The sequence below is a fragment of the Salmo salar genome, chromosome ssa13, assembly GCF_905237065.1.
Source record: "Salmo salar chromosome ssa13, Ssal_v3.1, whole genome shotgun sequence".
In the NCBI taxonomy this organism is placed as follows: domain Eukaryota; kingdom Metazoa; phylum Chordata; class Actinopteri; order Salmoniformes; family Salmonidae; genus Salmo; species Salmo salar.
The window spans coordinates 108,462,220-108,489,394 of NC_059454.1; the positions used below are offsets into that span (position 1 = coordinate 108,462,220).

Here is a 27,175-nt window from a genome sequence, read left to right on the forward strand (position 1 = left end):
CACTAAAACGGGCCGCATGCGAAGAGAAACTTATGGTCAAGTCTGCCAGTGGGTCCTGACAGCGTGGAGCATTGTAAAAAAATCCACTATCATCAACGGGTTTCGAAAGGCTGGACTGCTGCGTGTTGAAGAGGGCTCAGCGGGGGATTTGCCCCCGGATGAAAGTGACGAGAGCGACAATGAAAACGATCCAATATCGGATGAAGCAATTCTGAGGCTATTCAACTCCGACACCGAAGGAGATGACTTCAGTGGTTTCAGTGCACAGGAGGAGGAAGATAGTGACCAATTACTTTCTTGGTAGGCTACTGTTTACTGCTAATTTTCTATTTCTTGTTACAAGCCGTGTTTCGTTAAAGCCTATTTATTTTTGTTACAAGCTGTGTTTCGTTAAAGCCTGTGTAAAGTTAATTTGTTTCAATGTACCGGTAGGCACCTGCGGCTTATAGACATGTGCGGCTTATTTATGTTCAAAATAATACTTTTAAAAAAAATCAGTGGGTGCGGCTTATATTCAGGTGCGCTTAATAGTCCGGAAATTACGGTACATGTAATGCATTAGAATGCAGTTCCAGTACCTCTCCTGTCCAGCTGTATCCCAAAGCTGGAGGTGAACTTTAAAGGTCTTCCCTGTGGTTCCATTGGGGCCCGACGCTGTGTACACCTGAAACACACATGGACACATACAGGGTGAGAAACACACCGACACATACAGGGTGAGAAACACACCCGACACATACAGGGTGAGAAACACACCCGACACACACAGGGTGAGAAACACACCGACACACACAGGGTGAGAAACACACCGACACACACAGGGTGAGAAACACACACCGACACATACAGGGTGAGAAACACACCCGACACACACAGGGTGAGAAACACACCGACACACACAGGGTGAGAAACACACCGACACACACAGGGTGAGAAACACACACCGACACATACAGGGTGAGAAACACACACCGACACATACAGGGTGAGAAACACACCCGACACATACAGGGTGAGAAACACACCGACACATACAGGGTGAGAAACACACCGACACACACAGGGTGAGAAACACACACCGACACATACAGGGTGAGAAACACACCCGACACATACAGGGTGAGAAACACACCCGACACATACAGGGTGAGAAACACACACCGACACATACAGGGTGAGAAACACACCGACACATACAGGGTGAGAAACACACCCGACACATACAGGGTGAGAAACACACCCGACACACACAGGGTGAGAAACACACCGACACACACAGGGTGAGAAACACACCGACACACACAGGGTGAGAAACACACCCGACACACACAGGGTGAGAAACACACCGACACACACAGGGTGAGAAACACACCGACACACACAGGGTGAGAAACACACCCGACACATACAGGGTGAGAAACACACACCGACACATACAGGGTGAGAAACACACCCGACACATACAGGGTGAGAAACACACACCGACACATACAGGGTGAGAAACACACCGACACACACAGGGTGAGAAACACACACCGACACATACAGGGTGAGAAACACACACAGATCTACGTTAGCTAAGTCACTAAATCTACAGATCTACGTTAGCTAAGTCACTAAATCTACAGATCTACGTTAGCTAAGTCACTAAATCTACAGATCTACGTTAGCTAAGTCACTAAATCTACAGATCTACGTTAGCTAAGTCACTAAATCTACAGATATATGTTAGCTAAGTTACTAAATCTACAGATTTACGTTAGCTAAGTCACTAAATCTACAGATCTATGTTAGCTAAGTCACTAAATTTACTGATCTACGTTAGCTAAGTCACTAAATCTACAGATCTATGTTAGCTAAGCCACTAAATCTACAGATCTATGTTAGCTAAGCCACTAAATTTACAGATCTACGTTAGCTAAGCCACTAAATTTACAGTGCTAAGCTACTCAGGCACCTAGCTTTGTAAACAGAAAGGAAACAAACTGTGTTTGGACATCCCACTAGTACTGTTATCAACAAAGGTTCAACAGACTTTAGTATAAGAAAACAGTAAAATCCTGGGAAGGAAATTCTTTTGCTGCAGAATCCAAAGAAAATACTGTAACAAAACCAACATGAACAGATGAAACAGACATGAACAGATAAAACAGACATGAACAGATAAAACAGACATGAACAGATAAAACAGACATGAACAGATACATAACAGACATGAACAGATAAAACAGACATGAACAGATAAAACAGACATGAACAGATAAAACAGACATGAACAGATAAAACAGACATGAACAGATAAAACAGACATGAACAGATAAAACAGACATGAACAGATAAAACAGACATGAACAGATAAAACAGACATGAACAGATACATAACAGACATGAACAGATAAAACAGACATGAACAGATAAAACAGACATGAACAGATAAAACAGACATGAACAGATGAAACAGACATGAACAGATACATAACAGACATGAACAGATACATAACAGACATGAACAGATACATAACAGACATGAACAGATGAAACAGATATGAACAGATAAAACAGACATGAACAGATAAAACAGACATGAACAGATAAAACAGACATGAACAGATAAAACAGACATGAACAGATAAAACAGACATGAACAGATAAAACAGACATGAACAGATACATAACAGACATGAACAGATAAAACAGACATGAACAGATAAAACAGACATGAACAGATAAAACAGACATGAACAGATAAAACAGACATGAACAGATACATAACAGACATGAACAGATAAAACAGACATGAACAGATACATAACAGACATGAACAGATACATAACAGACATGAACAGATAAAACAGACATGAACAGATAAAACAGACATGAACAGATAAAACAGACATGAACAGATAAAACAGACATGAACAGATAAAACAGACATGAACAGATACATAACAGACATGAACAGATACATAACAGACATGAACAGATACATAACAGACATGAACAGATGAAACAGACATGAACAGATGAAACAGACATGAACAGATACATAACAGACATGAACAGATACATAACAGAGATGAACAGATAAAACAGACATGAACAGATGAAACAGACATGAACAGATAAAACAGACATGAACAGATGAAACAGACATGAACAGATACATAACAGACATGAACAGATGAAACAGACATGAACAGATGAAACAGACATGAACAGATACATAACAGACATGAACAGATGAAACAGACATGAACAGATGAAACAGACATGAACAGATAAAACCGACATGAACAGATACATAACAGACATGAACAGATACATAACAGACATGAACAGATACATAACAGACATGAACAGATACATAACAGACATGAACAGATACATAACAGACATGAACAGATGAAACAGACACGAACAGATAAAACAGACATGAACAGATGAAACAGACATGAACAGATAAAACAGACATGAACAGATACATAACAGACATGAACAGATGAAACAGACATGAACAGATAAAACAGACATGAACAGATACATAACAGACATGAACAGATAAAACAGACATGAACAGATACATAACAGACATGAACAGATACATAACAGAGATGAACAGATAAAACAGACATGAACAGATGAAACAGACACGAACAGATAAAACAGACATGAACAGATGAAACAGACATGAACAGATAAAACAGACATGAACAGATACATAACAGACATGAATAGATACATAACAGACATGAACAGATAAAACAGACATGAACAGATACATAACAGACATGAACAGATACATAACAGACATGAACAGATGAAACAGGCATGAACAGATAAAACAGACATGAACAGATAAAACAGACATGAACAGATGAAACAGGCTCATAGTAAATGAGTAGCAGCGTTATAGGGACATTGGCCACATGGGAGAAAAGGAACATGGGAGAATAGGAACAGGAACATGGGAGAATAGGAACATGGGAGAATAGGAACATGGGAGAATAGGAACATGGGAGAATAGGAACATGGGAGAATAGGAACATGGGAGAATAGGAACATGGGAGAATAGGAACAGGAACATGGGAGAATAGGAACATGGGAGAATAGGAACAGGAACATGGGAGAATAGGAACATGGGAGAATAGGAACATGGGAGAATAGGAACATGGGAGAATAGGAACATGGGAGAATAGGAACATGGGAGAATAGGAACATGGGAGAATAGGAACATGGGAGAATAGGAACATGGGAGAATAGGAACAGGAACATGGGAGAATAGGAACATGGGAGAATAGGAACATGGGAGAATAGGAACAGGAACATGGGAGAATAGGAACATGGGAGAATAGGAACATGGAAGAATAGGAACATGGGAGAATAGGAACATGGGAGAATAGGAACATGGAAGAATAGGAACATGGGAGAATAGGAACATGGGAGAATAGGAACAGGAACATGGGAGAATAGGAACATGGGAGAATAGGAACATGGGAGAATAGGAACATGGGAGAATAGGAACATGGGAGAATAGGAACATGGGAGAATAGGAACATGGGAGAATAGGAACATGGGAGAATAGGAACATGGGAGAATAGGAACATGGGAGAATAGGAACATGGAAGAATAGGAACTGTGCAGTGGTGAGGGAAGGAAAATCATAAGACTAAATATTGACTCAAATGCCTTTTCTTTCCATAAGCCTACTTTTGACCGTATGAGCACTAGAGATAGTAATAAAATGCTTTAGTAAGCACTAGCCCAGCAGTTTCCCAAACTCTGTCCTTTGGGACCCCAAAGAGTGCACATTTAGTTTTTTTGCCCTAACACTACACAGCTGTTCAAATGATCGTAGCTTGATGATTAGTTGATTGTTAGAATCGGCTGTGTAGTGTTAAGGCAAAAAGTTAAAGTGCACACCTTGGGTTCCCGAGGAACCAAGTTTGGGAAGCCCTGCACTAGCCTAAACAGTGGATGTTTTTACATGTATTTTGCATTCATGGATATTAGCATTTTCTTCCTCTTTGTCTAGCTGTACTACTGTCATCGGCATGGCATGGCCGATTAATTAGGGCCGATTTCAAGTTTTCATAACAATCGGTAATCCGCCTTTTGGATGCCGATTATGGCCGATTACATTGCATTCCACGAGGAAACTCGCGTGGCAGGCTGACTACCTGTTACGCGAGTGCAGCGTCAAAAGGACCTTGTGACTGCAATGAGCCAAGGTAAGTTGCTAGCTAGCATTAAACGTATCTTATAAAAAACAATCAATCGTCACATAATCACTAGTTAACTACACATGGTTGATGATATTACTAGGTTAACTAGCTTGTCCTGCGTTGCATATAATCAATGCAGTGCCTGTTAATTTATCATGGAATCTCAGCCTACTTCAACTTCGCCAAATGGATGATGATTTAACAAAAGCACATTCGCAAGAAAATCTGAAACGTTGCACAAATGTACCTAACCATAAACATCAATGCCTTCCTTAAAATCAATACACAGAAGTATATTTTTTTAAACCTGCATATTTAGTTAAATGAAATGCATGTTAGCAGGCAATATTAACTAGGCAAATTCAGGGTAAAAAGCAGCAGTTTGGGCCGCCTGGCTCGTTGCGAACTGTGTGAAGGCCATTTCTTTCTAACAAAGACCATCATTAATTTGCCAGAAATGTACATAATTATGACATAACATTGAAGGTTGTGCAATGTAACAGCAGTATTTACACTTAGGGATGCCACCCGTTTGATAAAATACGGAACGCTTCCTTATTTCACTGAAAGAATAAATGTTTTGTTTTTGAGATGATAGTTTCCGGATTTGACCATATTAATCACCTAAGGCTCGTATTTCTGTGTGTTTATTATATTATAATTAAGTCTATGATTTGATATTTGATAGAGCAGTCTGACTGAGCGGTGGTAGGCAGCAGCAGGCTCGTAAGCATTCATTCAAACAGCACTTACTGCGTTTGCCAGCAGCTCTTAGCATTGCTTGAGGCACAGCGCTGTTTATGACTTCAAGCCTATCAACTCCCGAGATTAGGCTGGCAATACTAAAGTACCTATTAGAACATCCAATAGTCAAAGGTATATGAAATACAAACAGTAGAGAGAGAAATAGTCCTATAATAACTACAACCTAAAACTTCTTAACTGGGAATATTGAAGACTCATGTTAAAAGGAACCATCAGCTTTCATACGTTCTCATGTTCTGAGCAAGGAACTTAAACTTTAGATTTTTTACTTGGCACATATTGCACTTTTACTTTCTTCTCTAACACTGTGTTTTTGCATAATTTAAACAAAATGTAACATGTTTCATTATTTATTTGAGACTAAATTGATTTTATTTATGTATTATACACTGCTCAAAAAAATAAAGGGAACACTAAAATAACACATCCTAGATCTGAATGAAAGAAATAATCTTATTAACTACTTTTTTCTTTACATAGTTGAATGTGCTGACAACAAAATCACACAAAAATAATAAATGGAAATCCAATTTATCAACCCATGGAGGTCTGGATTTGGAGTCACACTCAAAATTAAAGTGGAAAACCACACTACAGGCTGATCCAACTTTGATGTAATGTCCTTAAAACAAGTCAAAATGAGGCTCAGTAGTGTGTGTGGCCTCCACGTGCCTGTATGACCTCCCTACAACGCCTGGGCATGCTCCTGATGAGGTGGCGGATGGTCTCCTGAGGGATCTCCTCCCAGACCTGGACTAAAGCATCCGCCAACTCCTGGACAGTCTGTGGTGCAACGTGGCGTTGGTGGATGGAGCGAGACATGATGTCCCAGATGTTCTCAATTGGATTCAGGTCTGGGGAACGGGCGGGCCAGTCCATAGCATCAATGCCTTCCTCTTGCAGGAACTGCTGACACACTCCAGCCACATGAGGTCTAGCATTGTCTTGCATTAGGAGGAACCCAGGGCCAACCGCACCAGCATATGGTCTCACAAGGGGTCTGAGGATCTCATCTCGGTACCTAATGGCAGTCAGGCTACCTCTGGCGAGCACATGGAGGGCTGTGCGGCCCCCAAAAGAAATGCCACCCCACACCATGACTGACCCACCGCCAAACTGGTCATGCTGGAGGATGTTGCAGGCAGCAGAATGTTCTCCACGGCATCTCCAGACTCTGTCACGTCTGTCACATGTGCTCAGTGTGAACCTGCTTTCATCTGGGAAGAGCACAGGGCGCCAGTGGCGAATTTGCCAATTTGATTTCACAGAAGTGTGATTGACTTGGAGTTACATTGTGTTGTTTAAGTGTTCCCATTATTTTTTGAGCAGTATATTAAGTTAAAACAAAAGTGTTCATTGTTCATTCAATATTGTTGTAATTGTCATTATTACAAATATATATATAAAAATCAGCCGATTAATCGGTACCGGCTTTTTTAATTCTCCAATAATCGGTATCGGCGTTGAAAAATCATAATCGGTCGACCTCTTATTATAACCCATATGCTGTGGTCTGTGTCTGTCTGCAGGAGATGCATCAATGAGGTATCATCAAGCCATCACTGAGGTACTGTATGCAAAAGCATGCAGCGTCATTATCCACTTTGCTTCTGCGTCACAGGATTACATCTCATTGACGGTCCTACTGGTTGATGTATAACAGATTACATCTCATTGATGGTCCTACTGGTTGATCTACCCTTCCCCTCCTCTCAGAGGTTTATCCTCTCCCATTAATTCAAGTATACAGCTACCCTTCCTCTCCTCTTCCCTGGCCATCTCTAAACAGCCCAGTAACTCAGTTTAACACGGATGAAGATAAGAGAAAGCGACTGGCTGCAAACCGATTCTCCACGCTCCACCCTCCCTGTCATGGATTTAAAGAGCGACTGCCCCAAAACAACTACTTCTCGTTTTGAAAAAGGCATAGATATGTCAGAAACAGTTATTATACTGTCGAAATTGACTATAAAGTGTTCATAGGATAATTCTGGTCATAAAGTCAGTCTCGTCCAAACTGAGATTTGTGAGATAGGAAAAAATGTAATGTAATGAAGGGTACCGCAATGAAATGAAGGGTACCGTAACGTGATGAAGGGTACCGTAACGTGATGAAGGGTACCGTAACGTAATGAAGGGTACCGTAACGTGATGAAGGGTAACGTAACGTGATGAAGGGTACCGTAACGTAATGAAGGGTACCGTAATGTGATGAAGGGTACCGTAACGTAATGAAGGGTACCGTAACGTGATGAAGGGTAACGTGATGAAGGGTACCGTAACGTGATGAAGGGTACCGTAACGTGATGAAGGGTACGTAACGTAATGAAGGGTACCGTAACGTGATGAAGGGTAACGTGATGAAGGGTACCGTAACGTGATGAAGGGTACCGTAACGTGATGAAGGGTACCGTAACGTGATGAAGGGTACGTAACGTAATGAAGGGTTGTGGTGGCTAATTTCCGCATTACCAAATGAGGAGTTACAAAACACACCAGTCCGAGTTAAACTACATCTTTAATACTTAAGATACTTTTGCAAAAGTTCTTGACCCCCAACAATGCACTCTCTCGAATGAATCATTTAATGAGGTACTTGCAGAATGGCTCAGGGATCTTTTATAGCAACGATACAGCCCCTTCAACGTACATTGACAAACCACAGATACTTAGTAACAGTTCAAAGGTTACGTTTTCTATGACAGATATCAATAAAACACATAAGACAGTAACTGCTATGTCAACAGGGTTCATTGAATAGCCCAGTATCTGGTCCCCTTAGAACTGTCCCTCCCTGGTACGGTATTGAACAGAACTATTTCATCCAATGGCATATATCAATTGTCAACTCTAGATACTCCCATCTCAAGCAAACCCCCTCTTGACCCCACTCCACCCAGACACTGCCATAAACCTCCCCACAATAAGGAAAAGGAGGGTGTGACTTGCTCACAGACATTGTGGAGACAAGTCATTGGTTCCCCAGTAATCACGCCATCCCTTCACATGGTTTAAGCATAGGTAAAGAGACATTCACATATGAAGACAATATTTCATTCTGTCCTCCTCTCTTGCTGATATTCTGCAGAGCAACAGAGACAAGTAAAAGACAAGTCTGACCTCTTCCCCTCTCTGGGCCCCAAGTGTCTGAGCCCCAGCTGAGGGAAATGTGTAACTGAAACATTCCAGAGTCAAAGGACACTTTCTAATGACAAGTATCTCACATAACCATATTATACTAATAAAACATCTTAATTATCTATGTTACCCAACTAATTCTGATTCGTCCACGACAGGGTACCGTAATGAAGGCAACCGTAACGTGATGAAGGGTACCGTAACGTAATGAAGGGTACCGTAACGTGATGAAGGGTACCGTAACGTGATGAAGGGTAGCGTAACAGAATGAAGGGTACCGTAACGTGATGAAGGGTACCGTAATGAAGGCTACTGTAACGTGATGAAGGGTACCGTAACGTAATGAAGGGTACCGTAATGAAGGGTACCGTAACGTGATGAAGGGTACCGTAACGTGATGAAGGGTAACGTAACGTGATGAAGGGTAACGTAACGTGATGAAGGGTACCGTAACGTGATGAAGGGTACCGTAATGAAGGGTACCGTAACGTAATGAAGGGTACCGTAACGTGATGAAGGGTAGCGTAACAGAATGAAGGGTACCGTAACGTGATGAAGGGTACCGTAATGAAGGGTACTGTAACGTGATGAAGGGTACCGTAACGTAATGAAGGGTACCGTAATGAAGGGTACCGTAACGTGATGAAGGGTACCGTAACGTGATGAAGGGTACCGTAACGTGATGAAGGGTAACGTAACGTGATGAAGGGTAACGTAACGTGATGAAGGGTACCGTAACGTGATGAAGGGTACCGTAATGAAGGGTACCGTAACGTGATGAAGGGTACCGTAACAGAATGAAGGGTACCGTAACGTGATGAAGGGTACCGTAACGTGATGAAGGGTACCGTAACGTGATGAAGGGTAACGTGATGAAGGGTACCGTAACGTGATGAAGGGTAACGTGATGAAGGGTACCGTAACGTAATGAAGGGTTCCGTAACGTGATGAAGGGTAACGTGATGAAGGGTACCGTAACGTGATGAAGGGTACCGTAATGAAGGGTTCCGTAACGTGATGAAGGATACCGTAACGTGATGAAGGGTACCCTAATGAAGGGTACCGTAACGTGATGAAGGGTACCGTAACGTAATGAAGGGTAGCGTAACAGAATGAAGGGTACTGTAACGTAATGAAGGGTACCGTAACGTGATGAAGGGTACCGTAACGTGATGAAGGGTACCGTAATGAAGGGTAACGTAACGTGATGAAGGGTAACGTGATGAAGGGTACCGTAATGAAGGGTACCGTAACGTGATGAAGGGTACCGTAATGAAGGGTACCGTAACGTGATGAAGGGTTCCGTAACGTGATGAAGGGTACCGTAATGAAGGGTACCGTAACGTGATGAAGGGTACCGTAACGTGATGAAGGGTAGCGTAACGTGATGAAGGGTACCGTAATGAAGGGTACCGTAACGTGATGAAGGGTACCGTAACGTGATGAAGGGTACCGTAACGTGATGAAGGGTACCGTAATGAAGGGTACCGTAACGTGATGAAGGGTACCGTAACGTGATGAAGGGTATTGTAACGTGATGAAGGGTAACGTAACGTGATGAAGGGTACCGTAACGTGATGAAGGGTACCGTAACGTGATGAAGGGTAACGTAACGTGATGAAGGGTGCCGTAACGTGATGAAGGGTACCGTAACGTGATGAAGGGTAACGTGATGAAGGGTACCGTAACGTGATGAAGGGTACCGTAACGTGATGAAGGGTACCGTAATGAAGGGTACCGTAACGTGATGAAGGGTTCCGTAACGTGATGAAGGGTACCGTAATGAAGGGTACCGTAACGTGATGAAGGGTACCGTAACGTGATGAAGGGTAGCGTAACGTGATGAAGGGTACCGTAATGAAGGGTACCGTAACGTGATGAAGGGTACCGTAACAGAATGAAGGGTACCGTAATGAAGGGTACCGTAACGTGATGAAGGGTACCGTAACGTGATGAAGGGTAACGTAACGTGATGAAGGGTAACGTAACGTGATGAAGGGTACCGTAACGTGATGAAGGGTACCGTAATGAAGGGTACCGTAACGTGATGAAGGGTACCGTAACAGAATGAAGGGTACCGTAACGTGATGAAGGGTACCGTAACGTGATGAAGGGTACCGTAACGTGATGAAGGGTAACGTGATGAAGGGTACCGTAACGTGATGAAGGGTAACGTGATGAAGGGTACCGTAACGTAATGAAGGGTTCCGTAACGTGATGAAGGGTAACGTGATGAAGGGTACCGTAACGTGATGAAGGGTACCGTAATGAAGGGTTCCGTAACGTGATGAAGGGTACCGTAACGTGATGAAGGGTACCCTAATGAAGGGTACCGTAACGTGATGAAGGGTACCGTAACGTAATGAAGGGTAGCGTAACAGAATGAAGGGTACTGTAACGTAATGAAGGGTACCGTAACGTGATGAAGGGTACCGTAACGTGATGAAGGGTACCGTAATGAAGGGTAACGTAACGTGATGAAGGGTAACGTGATGAAGGGTACCGTAATGAAGGGTACCGTAACGTGATGAAGGGTACCGTAATGAAGGGTACCGTAACGTGATGAAGGGTTCCGTAACGTGATGAAGGGTACCGTAATGAAGGGTACCGTAACGTGATGAAGGGTACCGTAACGTGATGAAGGGTAGCGTAACGTGATGAAGGGTACCGTAATGAAGGGTACCGTAACGTGATGAAGGGTACCGTAACGTGATGAAGGGTACCGTAATGAAGGGTACCGTAACGTGATGAAGGGTACCGTAACGTGATGAAGGGTATTGTAACGTGATGAAGGGTAACGTAACGTGATGAAGGGTACCGTAACGTGATGAAGGGTACCGTAATGAAGGGTAACGTAACGTGATGAAGGGTAACGTGATGAAGGGTACCGTAACGTGATGAAGGGTACCGTAACGTGATGAAAGTACCGTAACGTGATGAAGGGTAGCGTAACGTGATGAAGGGTAACGTAACGTGATGAAGGGTACCGTAATGAAGGGTACCGTAATGAAGGGTACCGTAACGTGATGAAGGGTAACGTGATGAAAGGTACCGTAATGAAGGGTACCGTAATGAAGGGTACCGTAACGTGATGAAGGGTACCGTAATGAAGGGTACCGTAATGAAGGGTACCGTAACGTGATGAAGGGTAACGTAACGTGATGAAGGGTAACGTAACGTGATGAAGGGTACCGTAACGTGATGAAGGGTATCGTAATGTGATGAAGGGTACCGTAACAGAATGAAGGGTACCGTAATGAAGTGTACCGTAACGTGATGAAGGGTACCATAATGAAGGGTACTGTAACGTGATGAAGGGTACCGTAACGTAATGAAGGGTACCGTAATGAAGGGTACCGTAACGTGATGAAGGGTACCGTAACGTGATGAAGGGTACCGTAACGTGATGAAGGGTACCGTAATGAAGGGTACCGTAATGAAGGGTACCGTAATGAAGGGTACCGTAACGTGATGAAGGGTAGCGTAACGTGATGAAGGGTACCGTAACGTGATGAAGGGTACCGTAACGGAATGAAGGGTAACGTAATGAAGGGTACCGTAACGTGATGAAGGGTACCGTAACGTAATGAAGGGTAGCGTAACAGAATGAAGGGTAGCGTAACAGTTTCCTTGGCTTGGATATTTCAACCCTGCCCATATAACAACACACGTGGCAGCACTTAAGAAATCATCAATTCGTAGCTTCACGCGACCCGATCGTAATGCCCATGGTCAATTTGGTTTGACATCCGATATCCCTATGAGGCTAGTTAGGGACCATCAGTAAATTACACAATGAACATGGGACAATATTTAGAAATGACAATAGCTCCAAATCCAAATGACTTAAAAATCTAAAACCAGGGCCTCCCAAGTGGCTCAGTGGTCTAGTCCTGGTTCGAGTCCAGGCTGTATCACAGTGGTCTAAGACACTGCTTCACAGTGCTAGCTGTTCTACTAGAGATCCTGAGTTAGAGTCCAGGCTCTGTCGCAGCCGGCCGCGACCGGGAGACCGATGGGGCGGCGCACAATTGTCCCAGCGTCGTCCGGGTTAGGGAAGGGTTTGGCCGGCAGGGATATCCTTGTCCCATCGCGCACTAGCGACTCCTGTGGCGGGCCGGGCGCAATGCATGCTAACACGGTCGTCAGGTGCACGGTGTTTCCTCCGACACATTGGTGCGGCTGGCTTCCGGGTTAAGCGAGCATTGTGTCAAGAAGCAGTTCGGCTTAACTGGGTTGTGTTTCGGAGGACACACGGCTTGAGACCTTCGCCTCTCCCGAGTCCGTACGGGAGTTGCAACGATGGGACAAGACTGTAACTACCAATTGGATATCACGCAATATTGGGGAGAAAAAGGGCAACAACAAAAAATAACATCTAAAACCAACTATAAATTGTAGAAATTATATACAAATATAGAAAGAATTTAATGAGACAACTAAAAGCCGTTCCATTTACATTGTGCACTTTATTGACGGTCCCCTAACTAGCCACAGAGATTGGCTATCCAACCATTCTTTGCCACGGTCGCACACCAGCTGGCGTTGGCTAGCACAATACCAGATTAGACTGTTCCAAATGATCTAGAAGGGTGAGTGACTGTAACTGTGTACTGTTTTGGCAGAGTGAATGTAGAAACATTTGCCACATGCGAACACACACAAGAGACACCCACATTATACCATGGCCACTGCATTTCTTAATGGCCAAACCATTCAGCCTCTTTTAACAATGGTTGGAAAGTCCCTCCAGCCAACGCTTTCATCACTCCAATTCTTTTAAATCCATGATGGCGATTGTGCAAGTGCTCACTTTGAGACAAATGCGGAGAAAGGGAATGCAGACACCGTCTCTGTGAGTCTGAAGGAGAGTTGAGTTGATGACAGAGAAAGGAATGGCAGTTCAATCTAGTACGGAATGCATTATGACACTTCATTAAACAGTTAGGGGAATGGAATTCCAATGAAGGGTTCTTAAGGTTATTATAGCTGGTGGTGTTGGGGAAGTGGATGGTTGTCGGTAACTGTTGCTATAGAAGTGTGTAGAATATGAATAATAACAAGTAGCGAGGTATCGAGAATACACTTTATTTTGTATTTTTTGGTATTTTATTAGGATCTCCCATTAGCTGTTGCAAAAGCAGTACACTACTCTTCCTGGGGTCCAGACAAAACATGAAACATAATACAGAATGACATAATACAGATAACATCAACGGAGAAGAGTTGTGTTGATTCAATAGAACGGGGTCAAGATGTCAACGAAACAAAGCAACGGAGTTGCTTGGCTTGAGTTATTGTGATTAGACTTGCTAAGCACCACTACGGGGTTTAGAGTTTCCCCATAATGTAGGCTAACGGCTGTTAGGTTCTAATCATCAGAGTAAGAAATCGACGGACGCTATGAAAGCTTAAACCATGTTTATTTATCCCAAAGGATCGAACAGCTGAACCGACCAAGACATATTTAACCCTTTCTCCTATGCTGAGTCTCCTTTCATATCTGAACAGCCAAAGCATCTCAGTTGCTAGACAGAACCTTAGTGGTATCTGTTCTTCCTCACTTCATCTAACCTGACCTCTCACCCCAAAAGTGCTCGCTCCTCCCCAACTCATGGCTGTCATGGTGATTGGTACCCGACTGTGTCTTTTCTCCTCCCATAGGATCCCTGATGGCTAACAATAACACATCCTGACAGAACGTAAATGTTATACCTTATCCTCTCTCCCTCAGTGACATGAATAAGTATATATATCATGATTTCACAAGTCAACAAATCAGAACCCATCAGGGCAAAGGCCTGCAAACTACTAAACCTGAAAATCCCCCAAAAGTACACAGATGAGAAGAATCCATAGTAAAACCCGGACACAGAGGATAAACTGTCAAACAGATTATGAATAATTCGAGATTCCACCTGTAAGCATGAACAACATTATTGGAATGACCACACAAACCGTGAAATTATCATTAATGGGTTACAGGCAACCATATCTTGAAGCTGAAATCCATAATTCTCAATTGACATATTCTAGTCGATCACCGCCCTGCCACGTGCTACTGGGACCGCTGGAGAATACAACCATTATACAAGATGGAACTGTGACTGGGACCGCTGGAGAATACAACCATTATACAAGATGGAACTGTGACTGGGACCGCTGGAGAATACAACCATTATACAAGATGGAACTGTGACTGGGACTGCTGGAGAATACAACCATTATACAAGATGGAACTGTGACTGGGACCGCTGGAGAATACAACCATTATACAAGATGGAACTGGGACTGGGACCGCTGGAGAATACAACCATTATACAAGATGGAACTGTGACTGGGCCGCTGGAGAATACAACCATTATACAAGATGGAACTGTGACTGGGACCGCTGGAGAATACAACCATTATACAAGATGGAACCGTGACTGGGACCGCTGGAGAATACAACCATTATACAAGATGGAACTGTCACTGCTGGAGAATACAACCATTATACAAGATGGAACTGTGACTGGGACCGCTGGAGAATACAACCATTATACAAGATGGAACTGTGACTGGGACCGCTGGAGAATACAACCATTATACAAGATTAAACCGTGACTGGGACCGCTGGAGAATACAACCATTATACAAGATGGAACTGTGACTGGGACCGCTGGAGAATACAACCATTATACAAGATGGAACTGTGACTGGGACCGCTGGACAATACAACCATTATACAAGATTAAACCGTGACTGGGACCGCTGGAGAATACAACCATTATACAAGATGGAACTGTGACTGGGACCGCTGGAGAATACAACCATTATACAAGATGGAACTGTGACTGGGACCGCTGGAGAATACAACCATTATACAAGATGGAACTGTGACTGGGACCGCTGGAGAATACAACCATTATACAAGATGGAACTGTGACTGGGAGAGCTGTGAGCCACTTATCCATGTAATGTAATGACTACCCATAGCCTATGTAATGACTACCTATAGCCTATATAATGACTACCCATAGCCTATGTAATGACTACCTATAGCCTATGTAATGACTACCCATAGTCTACGTAATGACTACCCATAGCCTATGTAATGACTACCCATAGCCTATCTAATGACTACCCATAGTCTATGTAATGACTACCTAGAGCCTATGTAATGACTACCCATAGTCTACGTAATGACTACCCATAGTCTACGTAATGACTACCCATAGTCTATGTAATGACTACCCATAGCCTATGTAATGACTACCCATAGCCTATTTAATGACTACCCAGAGCCTATGTAATGACTACCCATAGTCTACGTAATGACTACCCATAGCCTATGTAATGACTACCCATAGCCTATTTAATGACTACCCATAGCCTATATAATGACTACCCATAGCCTATTTAATGACTACCCATAGCCTATTTAATGACTACCCATAGCCTATCTAATGACTACCCATAGCCTATTTAATGACTACCCATAGTCTATTTAATGACTACCCATAGCCTATATAATGACTACCCATAGCCTATTTAATGACTACCCATAGCCTATATAATGACTACCCATAGCCTATATAATGACTACCCATAGTCTATGTAATGACTACCCATAGCCTATATAATGACTACCCATAGCCTATATAATGACTACCCATAGTCTATGTCATGACTACCCATAGCCTATATAATGACTACCCATAGCCTATATAAAGACTACCCATAGTCTATGTCATGACTACCCATAGCCTATTTAATGACTACCCATAGCCTATTTAATGACTACCCATAGCCTATTTAATGACTACCCATAGCCTATATAATGACTACCCATAGCCTATTTAATGACTACCCATAGTCTATTTAATGACTACCCATAGCCTATTTAATGACTACCCATAGCCTATTTAATGACTACCCATAGCCTATATAATGACTACCCATAGCCTATATAATGACTACCCATAGCCTATTTAATGACTACCCATAGCCTATTTAATGACTACCCATAGTCTATGTAATGACTACCCATAGCCTAAAGACGGTGCTGGCTAAAGCTAAAACTGGCAAGTGTAGAGAGTATAAGGATATTCTTATCCACGTCGGCACCAACGATGTTAGGATGAAACAGTCAGAGGTCACCAAGCGCAACATAGCTTCAGCGTGTAAATCAGCTAGAAAGATGTGTCGGCATCAAGTAATTGTCTCTGGCCCCCTCCCAGTTAGGGGGAGTGATGAGCTCTATAGCAGAGTCTCACAACTCAATCGCTGGTTGAAAACTGTTTTCTGCCCCTTCCAAAAGATAGAATTTGTAGATAATTGGCCCTCTTTCTGGGACTCACCCACAAACAGGACCAAGCCTGGCCTGTTGAGGAGTGACGGACTCCATCCTAGCTGGAGGGGTGCTCTCATCTTATCTACGAACATAGACAGGGCTCTAACTCCTCTAGCTCCACAATGAAATATGGTGCAGGCCAGGCAGCAGGCAGTTAGCCAGCCTGCCAGCTTAGTGGAGTCTGCCACTAGCACAGTCAGCGTAGTCAGCTCAGCTTTCCCCATTGAGACCGTGTCTGTGCCTCGACCTAGGTTGGGCAAAATTAAAGATGGCGGTGTTCGCTTTAGCAATCTCACTAGTATAAAGACCTCCTCCATCCCTGCCATTATTGAAAGAGATTGTGATACCTCACATCTCAAAATAGGGCTACTTAATGTTAGATCCCTCACTTCAAAGGCAGTTATAGTCAATTAACTAATCACTGATCATAATCTTGATGTGATTGGCCTGACTGAAACATGGCTTAAGCCTGATGAATTTACTGTGTTAAATGAGGCCTCACCCCCTGGTTACACTAGTGACCATATCCCCCGCGCATCCCGCAAAGGTGGAGGTGTTGCTAACATTTACGATAGCAAATTTCAATTTACCCCAAAAAAACAACAACGACGTTTTCGTCTTTTGAGCTTCTAGTCATGAAATCTATGCAGCTACTCACTCACTTTTTATAGCTACTGTTTACAGGCCTCCTGGGCCATATGCAGCGTTCCTCACTGAGTTCCCTGAATTCCTATCGGACCTTGTAGTCATCGCAGATAATATTCACATTTTTGGTGACTTTAATAGTCACATGGAAAAGTCCACAGACCCACTCCAAAAGGCTTTCGGAGCCATCATCGACTCAGTGGGTTTTGTCCAACATGTCTCTGGACCTACTCACTGCCACAGTCATACTTTGGACCTAGTTTTGTCCCATGGAATAAATGTTGTGGTTCTTAATGTTTTTCCTCATAACCCTGGACTATCGGACCACCATTTTATTATGTTTGCAATTGCAACAAATAATCTGCTCAGACCCCAACCAAGAAGCATTAAAAGTCGTGCAAAAAATTCTCAGACAACCCAAAGATTCCTTGATGCCCTTCCAGACTCCCTCTGCCTACCCAAGGACGTTAGAGGACAAAAATCAGTTAACCACCTAACCGAGGAACTCAATTTAACCTTGCGCAATACCCTACATGCAGTTGCACCCCTAAAAACTAAAAACATTTGTCATAAGAAACTAGCTCCCTGGTATACAGAAAATACACGAGCTCTGAAGCAAGCTTCCAGAAAATTGGAACGGAAATGGCGCCACACCAAACTGGAAGTCTTCCGACTAGCTTGGAAAGACAGTACCGTGCAGTATCAAAGAGCCCTCACTGCTGCTCGATCATCCTATTTTTCCAACTTAATTGAGGAAAATAAGAACAATTCAAAATTTATTTTTGATACTGTCGCAAAGTTAACTAAAAAGCAGCATTCCCCAAGAGAGGATGGCTTTCACTTCAGCAGTGATGAATTCATGAACTTCTTTGAGGAAAAGATCATGATCATTAGAAAGCAAATTACGGACTCCTCTTTAAATCTGCGTATTCCTCCAAAGCTCCGTTGTCCTGAGTCTGCACAACCCTGCCAGGACCTAGCATCAAGGGAGACACTAAAGTGCTTTAGTACTATATCTCTTGACACAATGATGAAAATAATCATGGCCTCTAAACCTTCAAGCTGCATACTGGACCCTATTCCAACTAAACTACTGAAAGAGCTGCTTTCTGTGCTTGGCCCTCCTATGTTGAACATAATAAACGGCTCTCTATCCACCGGATGTGTACCAAACTCACTAAAAGTGGCAGTAATAAAGCCTCTCTTGAAAAAGCCAAATCTTGACCCAGAAATTATAAAAAACTATCGGCCTATATCGAATCTTCCATTCCTCTCAAAACATTTTGAAAAAGCTGTTGCGCAGCAACTCACTGCCTTCCTGAAGACAAACAATGTATACGAAACGCTTCAGTCTGGTTTTAGACCCCATCATAGCACTGAGACTGCACTTGTGAAGGTGGTAAATGACCTTTTAATGACGTCAGACCGAGGTTCTGCGTCTGTCCTCGTGCTCCTAGATCTTAGTGCTGCTTTTGATACCATCGATCACCACATTCTTTTGGAGAGATTGGAAACCCAAATTGGTCTACATGCACAAGTTCTGGCCTGGTTTAGGTCTTATCTGTCGGAAAGATATCAGTTTGTCTCTGTGAATGGTTTGTCCTCTGACAAATCAACTGTAAATTCCGGTGTTCCTCAAGGTTCCGTTTTAGGACCACTATTGTTTTCACTATATATTTTACCTCTTGGGGATGTCATTCGAAAACATAATGTTAAATTTCACTGCTATGCGGATGACACACAGCTGTACATTTCAATGAAACATGGTGAAGCCCCAAAATTGCCCTCGCTAGAAGCCTGTGTCTCAGACATAAGGAAGTGGATGGCTGCAAACGTTCTACTCTTAAACTCGGACAAAACAGAGATGCTTGTTCTAGGTCCCAAGAAACAAAGAGATCTTCTGTTGAATCTGACAATTAATCTGGATGGTTGTACAGTCATCTCAAATAAAACTGTGAAGGACCTCGTCGTTACTCTGGACCCTGATCTCTCTTTTGAAGAACATATCAAGACTGTTTCAAGGACAGCTTTTTTCCATCTACGTAACATTGCAAAAATCAGAAACTTTCTGTCCAAAAATGACGCAGAAAAATTTATCCATGCCTTTGTTACTTCTAGGTTGGACTACTGCAATGCTCTACTTTCCGGCTACCCGGATAAAGCACTAAATAAACTTCAGTTAGTGCTAAATACTGCTGCTAGAATCCTGACTAGAATCATATTATTGGATCATATTAATCATATTATTGGATCATATTACTTCAGTGCTAGCCTCCCTACACTGGCTTCCTGTTAAGGCAAGGGCTGATTTCAAGGTTTGGGCTTGCTCCTACCTATCTTTCCGATTTGGTCCTGCCGTACATACCTACACGTACGCTACGGTCACAAGACGCAGGCCTCCTAATTGTTCCTAGAATTTCTAAGCAAACAGCTGGAGGCAGGTTTCTCCTATAGAGCTCCATTTTTATGGAATAGTCTGCCTACCCATGTGAGAGACGCAGACTCAGTCTCAACCTTTAAGTCTTTACTGAAGACATATCTCTTCAGTAGGTCCTATGATTAAGTGTAGTCTGGCCCAGGGGTGTGAAGGTGAACGGAAAGGCTGGAGCAACGAACCGCCCTTGCTGTCTCTGCCTGGCCGGTTTCCCCTCTTTCCACTGGGATTCTCTGCCTCTACCCCTATTACGGGGGCTGAGTCACTGGCTGGTGTTCTTCCATGCCGTCCCTGGGAGGGGTGCGTCACTTGAGTGGGTTGAGTCACTGACGTGGTCTTCCTGTCTGGGTTGGTGCCCCCCCTTGGGCTGTGCCGTGGCGGAGATCTTGTGGGCTATACCCGGCCTTGTCCCGGGATGGTATGTTTTAAGGAATACCTAGGATAGGATAAAGTAATCCTTCTAACCCCCCCCCCTTAAAAGATTTAGATGCACTATTGTAAAGTGGTTGTTCCACTGGATATCATAAGGTGAATGCACCAATTTGTAAGTCGCTCTGGATAAGAGCGTCTGCTAAATGACTTAAATGTAAATGTAAATGTGGTTGGAGATATCCCTCCAGTGGTGTGGAGGCTGTGCTTTGGCAAAGTGGGTGGGGTTATATCCTACCTGTTTGGCCCCCTCCAGGGGTATTATCGGATGGGGCAACAGTGTCTCCTGACCCCTCCTGTCTCAGCCTCCAGTATTTATGCTGCAGTAGTTTATGTGTCGGGGGGCTAGGGTCAGTCTGTCACATCTGGAGTATTTCTCTTGTCTTTTCCGGTGTCCTGTGTGAATTTAAATATGCTCTCTCTAATTCTCTCTTTCTCTTTCTTTCTTTCTCTCTCTCTCGGAGGACCTGAGCCCTAGGACCATGCCTCAGGACTACCTGGCTTGATGACTCCTTGCTGTCCCCAGTTCACCTGGCCGTGCTGCTGCTCCAGTTCCAACTGTTCTGCCTGCAGCTATGGAACCCTGACCTGTTCACCGGACGTGCTACCTGTCCCAGACCTACTGTTTTCAACTCTCTAGAGACAGCAGGAGCGGTAGAGATACTCTCAAAGATCGGCTATGAAAAAGCCAACTGACACTTACTCTTGTGTTGCTGACTTGTTGCACCCTCGACAACTACTATGATTATTATTATTTGACAATGCTGGTCATTTATGAACATTTGAACATCTAGGCCATGTGCTGTTATAATCTCCACCCGGCACAGCCAGAAGAGGACTGGCCACCCCTCATAGCCTGGATCCTCTCTAGGTTTCTTCCTAGGTTTTGGCCTTTCTAGGGAGTTTTTCCTAGCCACCGTGCTTCTACACCTGCATTGCTTGCTGTTTGGGGTTTTAGGCTGGGTTTCTGTACAGCACTTTGAGATATCAGCTGATGTAAGAAGGGCTATATAAATACATTTGATTTGATTTGATATGACAGAGAATAGATTGGAATATATTATGACACAAGACAACATATTGTTTACCCAGATAGGTCCTGTGGGTTTAAATTCCTGATAGTGATTAAGAATCCCAAATGTAAAGAACCCCCACCAGCCTGTTATGTAGTGTGCGCCCCTGAGAAATGTCTCGGAGACTATGAGCATGTACAATAATCCATCCGGATCTGCTATCTGAAGTGAATTCAATTATGACTGCTAGACGTGGCAGCACAACTGACTGTGATACAGTAACAAGAAACACAAGTAGGCTACAGTGATCAACAAGTAGCCTGTAGCCTGCAGCCTGTAGCCTGTAGCCTGCAGCCTGTAGCCTGTAGCCTGCAGCCTGTAGCCTGTAGCCTTCAGCCTGTAGCCTGCAGCCTGTTGCCTGTAGCCTCTAGCCTGTAGCCTGTAGCCTGCAGCCTGTAGCCTGTAGCCTGCAGCCTGTAGCCTGCAGCCTGTAGCCTGTAGCCTGCAGCCTGTAGCCTGTAGCCTGCAGCCTGCAGCCTGTAGCCTGCAGCCTGTAGCCTGTAGCCTGTAGCCTTGTAGCCTTGTAGCCTGAAGCCTGTTACCAGTCATGTGCAAACTGAAACACGGCGGAAAGCGATGGTCCGTCCCAGTAGCTGAGGTTGTCAGCTCAGTGACCATGAATTCTAAAATACACTGTGGATAGTGGAATGAGGCTGATCAAAATGAGCAACTATAGGAAACTATGTGAATTCTATTATGCTTACTGTATAAAATTAAACCGAGCATTCAGACCAGCCTTACTGATTGAACCATTCAGACCAGCCTTACTGATTGAGCTTTTCAGACCAGCCTTACTGATTGAACCTTTTCAGACCAGCCTTACTGATTGAACTTTTCAGACCAGCCTTACTGATTGAACTTTTCAGACCAGCCTTACTGATTGAACTTTTCAGACCAGCCTTACTGATTGAGCTAAACTACCTGAGGATACTCACAACTCTCTTTTCTTTTGTTGACAGAGGGAGGAAGGAAGGAAGCAAGAATGGAAAGGAGGATACGCACCACTCGTGTGTGTGTGTGTGTGTGTGTGTGTGTGTGTGTGTGTGTGTGTGTGTGTGTGTGTGTGTGTGTGTGTGTGTGTGTGTGTGTGTGTGTGTGTGTGTGTGTGTGTGTGTGTGTGTGTGTGTGTGTGTGTGTGTGTGCGCAAGCATGTGCGTGTGCGTGTTTAACGTTACTCACCACTCTCTTTTCCCTGAAGTCTATTCCCACTGTGGTGATGAACTTGGGGTTGAACTTGTTGTCCGTGTACCTATAGATGAAAGTAGTATTAATATAATACTAATTTAATATAACATACAACATATAATAATAACTGGTTTTCTGTGTACCTGTAAGATACAATAAGATAGTACTTTATTAATCCCCTGAAGGATTTGTTTTTACAAGCTGATACATACATTACCAGTAATACATACATTACCATTAATACATAGCATAGCAAATACATACATTACCATTAATACATACATTACCATTAATACACAGCATAGCAAATACATACATTACCATTAATACATACATTACCATTAATACATACATTACCATACATACATTACCATTAATACATACATTACCATTAATACATAGCATAGCAAATACATACATTACATTAATACATACATTACCAATAAATACATGCATTACCATTAATACATACATTACCAATAAATACACACATTACCATTACTACATAGCATAGCAAATACATACATTACATTACCATTAATACATAGCATAGCAAATACATACATTACATGAATACATACATTACCATTACTACATACATTACCATTAATACATACATTACATTAATACATACATTACCAATAAATATATACATTACCATTACTACATACATTACCATTAATACATACATTACCAATAAATACATGCATTATAAATAAATACATACATTACCAATAAATACACACATTACCATTAATACATAGCATAGCAAATACATACATTACATTACCATTAATACATAGCATAGCAAATACATACATTACATTAATACATACATTACCAATAAATACATACATTACCATTACTACATACATTACCATTAATACATACATTACCAATAAATACACACATTACCATTAATACATAGCATAGCAAATACATACATACATTACCATTAATACATACATTACCATACATACATTACCATTAATACATAGCATAGCAAATACATACATTACATTACCATTAATGCATAGCATAGCAAATACATACCTTACATTACCATTAATACATAGCAAATACACGCACAGCACATCCCCAATGCATATTAAAAGAAAAGTGTTTTATATTTTAGATTCTTCAAAGAAGCCACCCTTTGCCTTCATGACAGCTTTGCACACTCTTGGCATTCTCTCAACAAGCTTCAACTGGAATGCTTTTCCAACAGTCTTGAAGGAGTTCCCACATATGCTGAGCACTTGTTGGCTGCTTTTCCTTCACTCTGCGGTCTAACTCATCCCAAACCATCTCAATTGGGTTGAGGTTGGGTGATTGTGGAGGCCAGGTCATCTGATACAGCATTCCATCACTCTCTTTGGTCAAATAACCCTTACACAGCCTGGAGGGGTGTTGGGTCATTGTCCTGTTGAAAATACACTAAGTGCAAACCAGATGGGATGGCGTATCGCTGCAGAATGCTGTGGTAGCCATGCTGGTTAAGTGTGTCTTGAATTCAAAATAAATCCCTGACAGTGTCACCAACAAAGCATCCCCACACCATCACACCTCCTCCTCCATGCTTCACGGTGGGAACCACACATGTGGAGATCATCCGTTCACCTACTCTGCATCTCACAAAGACATGGCTGTTGGAAACAAAAATCTCAAATTTGGGCTCATCAGACCAAAAGACAGATTTCCACTGGTCTAATGTCCATTGCTCGTGTTTCTTGGCTCAAGCAAGTCTCTTCTTCTTATTGGTGTCCTTTAGTAGTGGTGTCTTTGCAGCAAATCGACCATGAAGGCCTGATTCACGCAGTCTCCTCTGAATAATTGTATATTATTATGATAAAAAAATAAAATTGCCCCTTTTTCGTGGTATTCGATTGGTAGTTACAGTCTTGTCTCATCGCTGCAACTCCCGTACGGACTGGACTCGGGAGAGGCGAAGGTCGAGAGCCGTGCGTCCTCCGAAACACGACCCAGCCAAGCCGCACTGCTTCTTGACACAATGCCCGCTTAACCCGGAAGCCAGCCGCACCAATGTGACAGAGGAAACATTGTGCACCTGGCGATGGGACAAGAACATCCCTGCCGGCCAAACCCTCCCCTAACCTGGACGACGCTGGCCCAATTGTGTGCCGCCCCATGGGTCTCCCGGTCGTGGCAGGCTGCGACAGAGCCTGGACTCAAACCAGGATCTCTAGTAGAACAGCTAACACTGAGATGCAGAGCCTGGACTCAAACCAGGATCTCTAGTGGAAAAGCTAACACTGAGATGCAGAGCCTGGACTCTAACCAGGATCTCTAGTGGAAAAGCTAACACTGAGATGCAGAGCCTGGACTCTAACCAGGATCTCTAGTAGAACAGCTAACACTGAGATGCAGAGCCTGGACTCTAACCAGGATCTCTAGTAGAACAGCTAACACTGCGATGTAGAGCATTAGACCACTGCGGCACTCGGGAGGCCCCAGCTTTTCATTTTTTATGAATTTGTCAATTTCTAAAAACATAATTCCATTTTGACATTATGGGATATTATGTGTAGGCCAGTGATAAATAATCTCAATTTAATCCATTTCAAATTCAGGCTGTAACACAACAAAATGTGGAAAAAGTTAAGCTCTGTAAATGCTTTCTGAATGCAGTGTAATAAATACAGAATTTAACATTTACATTTACGTCATTTAGCAGACGCTCTTATCCAGAGCGACTTACAATTTGGTGCATTCACCTTATGATATCCAGTAGAACAACCACTTTACAATAGTACATCTATATCTTTTTTGGGGGAGGGTAGGGGGGGGAGGGTTAGAAGGATTAATAAATATATAACTATTATAGTATAATAAATATATAATATAACTATTATAGTATAATAAATATATAATATAACTATTATTGTGTAATAAATATATAAATATATAACTATTATAGTATAATAAATATATAAATATATAACTATTATAGTATAATACATATATAATATAACTATTATAGTATAATAAATATATAATATAACTATTATAGTATAATAAATATATAAATATATAACTATTATAGTAAAATAAATATATAAATATATAACTATTATAGTATAATAAATATATAAATATATAACTATTATAGTATAATACATATATAATATAACTATTATAGTATAATAAATATATAATATAACTATTATAGTATAATAAATATATACCTATTATAGTATAATAAATATATAATATAACTATTATAGTTTAATAAATATATAATATAACTATTATAGTATAATAAATATATAACTATTATAGTATAATAAATATATAATATAACTATTATAGTGTAATAAATATATAATAACTATTATAGTATAATAAATATATAATATAACTATTATAGTATAATAAATATATACCTATTATAGTGTAATAAATATATAACTATTATAGTGTAATAAATATATAATATAACTATTATAGTGTAATAAATATATAATATAACTATTATAGTATAATAAATATATAACTATTATAGTATAATAAATATATAATATAACTATTATAGTATAATAAATATATAATATAACTATTATAGTGTAATAAATATATAATATAACTATTATAGTATAATAAATATATAACTATTATAGTATAATAAATATATAATATAACTATTATAGTATAATACATATATAATATAACTATTATAGTGTAATAAATATATAATATAACTATTATAGTGTAATAAATATATACCTATTATAGCGTAATAAATATATAATATAACTATTATAGTATAATAAATATATAATATAACTATTATAGTGTAATAAATATATAATATAACTATTATAGTGTAATAAATATATACCTATTATAGTGTAATAAATATATAATATAACTGTTATAGTGTAATAAATATATAATATAACTATTATAGTATAATAAATATATAATATAA

The 27,175-nt window shown here is 41.5% G+C and overlaps 1 protein-coding gene across 3 annotated transcripts in view; it reads right to left on the minus strand.

Moving 5' to 3' along the window:
* Window positions 1–27,175, minus strand: part of rab27b (RAB27B, member RAS oncogene family) — a 108,865-nt gene that overhangs the window by 14,910 nt on the left and 66,780 nt on the right. For all 3 annotated transcript variants that reach the window (XM_045692655.1, XM_045692656.1, XM_045692657.1), the window contains 2 exons: window positions 23,221–23,290; window positions 579–664 (listed from right to left, as the gene is read on the minus strand). In XM_045692655.1, the coding sequence (XP_045548611.1) occupies window positions 579–664; window positions 23,221–23,290 (156 nt within the window). The remainder of the gene's footprint in view (window positions 1–578; window positions 665–23,220; window positions 23,291–27,175) is intronic.